This window comes from Mya arenaria, chromosome 11 (assembly GCF_026914265.1).
Source record: "Mya arenaria isolate MELC-2E11 chromosome 11, ASM2691426v1".
In the NCBI taxonomy this organism is placed as follows: Eukaryota; Metazoa; Mollusca; class Bivalvia; order Myida; family Myidae; genus Mya; species Mya arenaria.
In genome coordinates this window covers 22,573,604-22,581,998 of record NC_069132.1, presented here as the reverse complement: position 1 = coordinate 22,581,998, position 8,395 = coordinate 22,573,604, and the positions used below count along the sequence as shown (strand labels likewise).

The 8,395-nt window shown below is 37.2% G+C and overlaps 1 protein-coding gene across 1 annotated transcript; it reads left to right on the top strand.

Moving 5' to 3' along the window:
- The first annotated feature begins 3,946 nt into the window (after nt 1-3,946).
- LOC128207257 (neurogenic differentiation factor 1-like) lies at nt 3,947-7,040 on the top strand. Its single transcript, XM_052910081.1, has one exon. It carries the CDS (start codon nt 4,131-4,133, stop codon nt 4,791-4,793), a length of 663 nt encoding a protein of 220 aa, XP_052766041.1. The 5' UTR covers nt 3,947-4,130; the 3' UTR covers nt 4,794-7,040.
- The last annotated feature ends 1,355 nt before the right edge of the window (nt 7,041-8,395 follow it).

The following is an 8,395-nucleotide window of genomic DNA, read 5'->3' as shown; positions in this document are numbered from 1 at the left end:
CGGAAGGAGGTGACAGTTAGCACGTGTCCATGGATCAATGGGTCAGAAGGAGGTAACTGTAAGCATGGGTACAAGAATCAAGGGCCGGAAGGAGGTGACAGTTAGCAAGGGTCCATGGATCAAAGGGCCGGAAGGAGGTGACAGTTAGCACGGGTATATGGATCAAAGGGCCGAAAGGAGGTGACAGCTAGCACGGGTATATGGATCAAAGGGCCGAAAGGAGGTGACAGATAGCACGGGTATATGGATCAAAGGGCCGAAAGGAAGTGACAGATAGCACGGGTATATGGGTCAAAGGGCCGAAAGGAGGTGACAGATGGCACGGGTATATGGATCAAAGGGCCGAAAGGAGGTGACAGATAGCACGGGTATATGGATCAAAGGGCCGAAAGGAGGTGACAGATAGCACGGGTATATGGATCAAAGGGCCGAAAGGAGGTGACAGATAGCACGGGTATATGGATCAAAGGGCCGAAAGGAAGTGACAGTTAGCACGGGTATATGGATCAAAGGGCCGAAAGGAGGTGACAGTTAGCACGGGTATATGGATCAAAGGGCCGAAAGGAGGTGACAGTTAACACGGGTATATGGATCAAAGGGCCGAAAGGAGGTGACAGTTAGCACGGGTATATGGATCAAAGGGCCGAAAGGAGGTGACAGATAGCACGGGTATATGGATCAAAGGGCCGGAAGAAGGTGACAGTTAGCACGGGTGCATGAATCAAGGGCAGGAGGACGTGACAGTTAGCACGGGTGTATGAACAAAGGGCAGGACGGACGTGACAGTGAGCACTGATGCATGAATCAAGGGCTGGAAGGACGTGATAGTGTGCACGGGTGCATGAATCAAGTGCCGGAAGGACGTGAAAGTTAGCACGGGTGCATAAATCAAGAGCAGGAGGTACGTGACAGTTAGCACGGGTACATGAATCAAGGGCCGGAAGGACGTGATAGTTAGCACGGGTGCATGAATCAATTGCCGGAAGGAGGTGACAGTTAGCACGGGTCCATGAGTTAAGGGCCGGAAGGAGGCGACAGTTAGCACGGTTCTATGAATCAAGGGCCGGAAGGACGTGATAGTTAGCATGAGTCCACAAATCAAGGGCCGGAAGGACGTGATAGTTAGCACGGGTATATGAATCAAGGGCCAGAAGGAGGTGACAGTTAGCACGGGTCCATGAATCAATGGCCGGAAGGGCCAGAACCCTACACTTCTGTGAACAATATTCAGTCTAACGATCAAATCATAAAGTGACAATGAAACCCAACCATGGAAATTTTAGAATCTGTGTACGCGATATGTACAAGTAACAAACTGGGCCATAGTAAACAGTAATACCCTTAAAATACTTTTATCAGTGCTTGCAATCAACATTCTTCCACTTCAATGATACACTGCATTGGGCACAACACACCAAAACGACTAGTCGGGAGGGGTTTTGAAAACCTGGGTTGTCGTCGGCGGGGAAGTAGACCGCCCTTAATGAAACACGCAATTAAAAAGATCAAAAACAAACTCAAGAGGTTGTTCAGAGTATTGAATAACGATGCATATCAAAGCTATCATATCAAATATCAAATCTATAAATTTCTAATGCTAGATTACATTATCAAATGTCTCTCATGAATGTCTTCTTTAAGACGATACCCTTCAACACTCTTGACATTCTCACTGAGCGGCGCCTATTCCAGCTTAAACATTGTAAAACGTTATATGAAATAATTGATAATTTAATCGTCCTGATTACTTTTAATTCTTTTCGAAACTATCGATTCATTGAGGATTTCGCAAAGGATTGTTATTTGATTAGTTGACCTTGATCTATCAATGTCATCAACTTTACTATTTTGATGACAGCGATATAATTTGATTTTGCTTTGATATACTCCGGGCCACCACAGAAGTCGTTTGCATATAAATCATAGTACCAGTATTCATTCACGTGAAGTAGACTTGGTTGACTTAATAGTTTTTAATTTAAGTGACTAATTTATGCAACTACTGAAAAAAAATTGACTAGATCTGCTTACTTTGTCAAGAAATTTGCACCAAATTAGTGATATTTGTTAATGAAATGACGGTGAAACATCATCAGACTTTTTGTGATACACAACATATAATGCACCAGTCAATTGTAACCACGCCCCCCTCCCCCCTCCCCCCAGGTCCGGGGAAAAGCGGAGACTTTGACTTTCGGTCCAGCCAATCCCGGGTCAACCCAACGAACAAATCACCGCTAAATGCCCCTGCACCCCAGGGACCCTAGGTTAGGCCCATTCCCCACAATAATAATAATAATAATAATAATAATAATAATAATAATAATAATAATAATAATAATAATAATAATAAAGAATTAATTGCACTCCGCTATCACGCAGGTACTTTTGTACCGTGTTTGACGCTCTGAGAATTAACATTGGCGCCACCTGTATGAGTCCAGGCTAGAAGAACAGCTTAACACACTAAACAATACGCCAATCGATAAATATAACAACTTGAGTTCTGTCTCAAATATAGCATACTTAAAATAATTGTCATTAATGATCCTTAAAAGACCAACCGTACGTTCGATTTCTGTAAGAAAATTTCTTTTAGATTACATTTTAGATTCGCCACCATATCAAAGGGAAATCCCTCGGCTTGAGATGGCCTTTGACCCAAATGTGACATACATGTTTTAACAAGATGTCATTTAAGGTTTGAACTACTTCACAGGAAAATACAGGAGATGTTTCTAAAAACATAACCTGACACAATTTTTGCTGGTATTACATACGAACATCATCATCTACATCTATTTAAGTCTCTCGGCGGTTTCACTTACGCATGACCCCGGGGCTATTGTTATTGTGTGAATAATCCTACCATTGAGAATGTCCGATGTTTAATATTTATTTTTGGTCATCCATACAAAAACTGAATGGGCATTATTTCACCATGTAAACAGCGAAAATGCTGCTAGACTGGTCATATACTGAAATATTTCTGACGATTCGGGCTGCCGAATTAGATATTTAATCATTCTGTTTTCTTCAATGGCCAATGACTTAATTATGTTTACATTTATGATTTGGTCTAGTTCATACAATACAAGATTACTGAAATGAAATCAAGAATAATGTGCATTTTACATTTAAGAAAACTTGAAACTGGTTTTAACAATATTTACGTTCATTCAAACTGCACGAGGTAGCGTTTTAGAATGTGATTTTTTAAACGTATTGCCGTAGTTGGCCCATTCTTTAATAAAGGCAATGTAAATATTTGAGACGTGCAATGAAGTTTAAAATTGCGATGGGTCTTAATTTGCAAATGATAAAATGAATACTGTCATTATATTATTTGCAAAGGAAAATAAATTGTCAACATAAAATGCAATAACATTCTTTTTAATATTGAAAAGTTACCCTACCCAAATTCTAGTGTATTATTTATGCTTTCATAACATCGTTAAGAGGATTTACCGCGCCGCACAGGAGGAGCTCTGTGTCAGAAATACAAATCGTTGAATTGTTAAATTAATTCAATGAAATAAGCTTAGCCTAGTAAACTGTAAGCTTTAAATATTTTAATGTTCTCATGTCTTTATTGTTTACAAATATTCTTACGCAATTAAAACATCTTGAAACCACAAGTATTTTGTTACGGTTTAGGAAAGGCAATGAAAAGCGGCGCGATTTAAAGGCATTATTACGTTGACTGAATTTGAAAATGTCATGAATGAACTTTTTTGCTTATGTTAAAGCACATTGAAGCTTGTCGAAGGATCATCAAATTTAGAGTGGTTTAACTGGCGTTACAACTCGTCTCACAGTAATTGTAAGCTGAGGACAGAGGGGCGGTATCAGTTTGGCTAGGCTTGCGATTCCATTGGTTCGAATATTTTAAAATACATGGCAATTGACAGTGTTAACATTACTGCTGTATAAATAAATCGGTAAGTTTACTTACCATGTAGAACACATGGATAGGGTCTTTAAACATGATGTAAATACAGCTGAAGTGTGACCATACTGTCAATGGTGAAAATTTAACAACTCGAAGACAGGTTTACTTCACGCAAATTATCTAACACTGCTATTTAAGTACGACGTACATTATTGTTTTTGCACCAACGGAGAGAGCTATGAGTGCGAAAGAACATGATAACAACATTCCTGGACCTGGAGGTTCTACACAAGAAGCAAGTACATCGGATAAAATAACTAGTGAGGATGAACTTGCGAAGTTGGATGAAATTGATGAAAAGGAACTTAAATCAAAGTATAGTCCTGATTACAACTTGAGGAAAAAGACAATCGTCAACAGGTTAAAGACGGAGAAAAAGAAACAGCTTCCGAAAGTTCCAAAGCCTAAATCATCGCCTGCTCCTTTAAGCAAATACCGTAGAAGAGCCGCAAATGCTCGGGAACGGGGGCGCATGGAGGACATTAACAGTGCGTTTGAAGTACTAAAAGAGGTTCTTCCGAATATTGAGGAAGGCCAAAACTTTAAAATGACTAAAATAACAACGCTGCGACTAGCAATGAATTACATCAGCGCTCTCAGAGATATGGTTGGACAAGGTGACACAGACGATTCAATGTCGGAACTTAGTGCTGGAATAAATTCGGATTTAAATTCTGATGGAGATTCAATGGGTACTCCGAGTGCTTCGTCAACGGAAGATACATGTTTGAGTCCTGACTCAGTAGATGGAAATTTTTTAACAATGGACTTCCTTTCCGATGTAAAATTAGACGAGTTTGCGAGTGTTGATACGGAAAATCTTCTCCTGGATTGCACATAAATATTCATCCTGATCAAAACTATTACTTTATCGTGCAAAAAAAACATTCAAAACTGGGACTTTTTTCATATCAAGTGTCTTCCTCAGTTTGTGTTTATGGTATCATAAACGACTGAACGAGTTTTCCTCGGATGGATTGTTTCTCTACATGAGCAAAAGGAATCCGCTTGAGATATCGATGGACTTTGACTTTGAAATGTAAAACGACCTGTATTAGAGATTTCAAAGTTAAACAAACACTGAACATTTCTTTGATAGATTACTCAGTGAAATTTCAAAGCTAAGAAAGACAGATAGAAAGCCACTAATTGAAACGCTGAAAACAGCCAAAGGCGAAGCGACAAATTGTTTTACGCTCCCACAATGACATCTTCATCTTCACGGTTTTTTGCTTTGGGTTAAAATGACATTTTTCTGCAAAACACACTTTTCTTTATTCTTTCAAACAAGCTTTTTTGTATATTAAATGAAATTTACATAAATAGCCTTTACGATCTAACTTCAAAATCAGTAAAAAAAAAGGTTTTTTGTTTGTTTGAAGTACAAATATACACGCGGTTATTAATGATAGCAAACATATTGTTATTCGACACTGGTACATTTGCAAAGAGAAGAAATCGGTGATATAGAAAGAATATAATCGTCTCAATGGCCTGTTTAAACGTAGTCTTTTGTGAAAGGTTTAATTAAAGTGATATCTACCTGGAGTTTATTTTGAAGACTAAGTCCATTGACAAGGATTTAGAGCACAGCATGCCTTTTTGAAAGTATCGATAGAGGGAGATATAAGCAGATTTATATTTATTTAACTAGGATCGAAAGCTCAACTGTCTCAAATCACAAGGGGTTTCCAGCCGGGGAACAAGTGGGAAGCCCCTTGTAAAATTTTGCACAGAATGTCACAGAATACGTAATACAGATATGGTTTCATTCTAATTTATTAAAAAAAGCATTCAACCATGCAATACCATATACGTTTCCATTTTCAATTATATATTTTAGTGTTTCATATTTAGTATCAGCGGTGTCATTTTAGAAGTCTGCATATGAGAATATTTACAATTCAAATAAAATACTTATCTACCTCGTTAATCAGTAATTGTCAATGATGAAGCTGGTGACAATTACATGAGTTTATGTCTTGTAATGATCTATTTTCATATATCAGGTTCCACCAAGTTACCAATTTGAGATTTACCTACACTTTCTTGTAAAGGGTAAACTGGGAAAAATGCATGTTCGTCAAGTAGATTTTACGAAGTTTTCTGCCCATTTGTTAAATTGTCTTTTCTATTATGTTTTATCATACAAATACGGTAACATAACCGGTATTGTGTTTAAAAGGGTCAGTAACCATAGGTCTAAACCCATTGACATGTTTTGTATATATACATAATTCACGTTCAGCCATTCCCAACGTGTTGTTCCTTTTCATCTGCATTGCATCTTTCTAAACCAATCAGAAATGACATGTTTCAAAACATTTTGTTCTTATTACATCCCCTAAGAATTTCAAGGTTTCAAACGAAAAACAAATAGTAGGAATACATTACTGTGTTTGTTTTGAAATCGTTTGTGTAGGACCTTTTTTCACCATTTCATGTATCATTTCGTTGCATGATTGTATATGTTTCTTTTGACAGTTGTCTCAGAATTTTCGTATAATTGAACGTATATTTTTGTCGATCATTTATTTAAAGGAGCTCAAAAACATATGACCTGTATTAGGCATATTGTCTGATTAATTTAAAATTGTGAATACTTTCAATACCTATTTAAAATATACTGGAAAACTTAATAGGTTGAAGAGATGTTTTCCTAATTCATAATGGTTCTGGTTCATTTTAAAACATACAATACTTACTAAGTGTCTGTTAAAGTCACGCCATTAACTTAAATACATTGAAGTGTTTACTGAAACCTGACAAAGTCAACTGAAAGTGGCTAACAGGTTCACTTACAATGCTCATTTTATGTCAAACAAAATGGCACCTTAAGTTAACGACAATGTACACCAAATGATTTGAGGTGTTTTAGATTGGGTCTGTATTGTCCTGTGTTGATTTTAGGTGACCGTTATTTTGACTTTATTGATATTCATTGTCAATGTTTATGCTCTTTGAAGCAAGCATTTAGCGATGTTAAGAATTGTATTTCATGTACAGAATACAGATTTTGTTTTGACCATTTATGTTTATACTTTACAAGTTTTAATGTTTATATGTGGAAATAAAATTGTTATGTTTATTTCTAAATGTTATTTTGTCCTATTCATAGTTCTCATTGACCTACTGGTAACTCGTTTATGAGATAGCAAGTGTTGTTTAATAAAGAAGACAATTCTTAAAACATAGTCAGAATTCTATGTATCGTACGATACACTTATAGAAGTGGGTATTACTGTTAACTAACTGTGACTAGCTGAGACAGGTCGAGTGGCCTACAATAATGGACAAATTACTTTCATTCATGATCCATACAAATAAATATGTATATCTTCCTCTGATGACTGGCTTGTGAAAATGATCTGGATTTCCAATGAAGTACGCGTAATGCTATCATTGAAGTCCCTGTTAAGTGTTTATCTGTGTGTTCTCATTTGTTTAACGTTTAAAAGGGAACATAGCCACACAGCACAAGTAACATGGTAGAATTGGCTAACAAAAGTATATACAATTTATAAACTGACGAATGTTTGTGTCGAAAATACGACATTCTGAGTTGCAGCTTCAGCGTATTAGCTATTCGGGATGACACAAATATATACTGAAGAGACTTAGGTTTTATCTCCGAAAGGAATTTGGAATCCCAGCTGATTATCTGCTGAATTTGATTTCAACTCTCACTTTTAGCACAGCGGAAGAAGGTCTCGTATGGGCTGACGGAATTATCGCTAGAGGATCACCTCCTTTGCGTAAATTTCGGATCATAAGGCGGAGCGTATATTTAGGCAGATTGTGTTCATAAAATGAATGTCACACAGGCGATATTCCCCCACCCAAACAGCAACAACAAAAAACAACAACGAGAAAACCCCAACCCTGCATACTAAAACCTGATACAAGTGTTAAATTGGAAACCTAGGAAGTATCGGTTACATTGTTTTAAACACGCTAGAATGACATCGATATAGTTGATTATACGTATCAGACACATTGAACATATGTTTATTCAGCGTATAATGCTATAAACTCACATATCAAAATTCCGATGAAAATATATACAAGCGACCCAATACGTTGAATGCATTAAACCATGTTGGACTTCTATCGTAGGCAAAATTATCTGTGATCAATGCAAAAAATATAGTATCATGATTTGCGTGAGTCTGAAAAGAGTTTTATGCTGAGAAACTGAGACACAACGATTAATTCAAGATTCTGACATGTCCAAAATGTGGGAAGACATGTGGCTTTCAGTGATATAAACGATTTAGAAATCGAACAAGACGAAAGACTTGGATCGAATGCGCGAAAATGTTTCGGCAAACTTACTTACTTACTTCAAGACCACCTTCAATGGCTGTCATGGCTAACAGAGCTGCAAAAGTAGCGTTTGATAAAAAACAAAACTTTTTTTTCGTTAATGTGGATTGAATTGGA

Excerpts from the sequence above, each read along its gene's own strand:
- LOC128207257 (XM_052910081.1), top strand. The coding sequence starts at position 4,131 with ATGAGTGCGAAAGAACATGATAACAACATTCCTGGACCTGGAGGTTCT.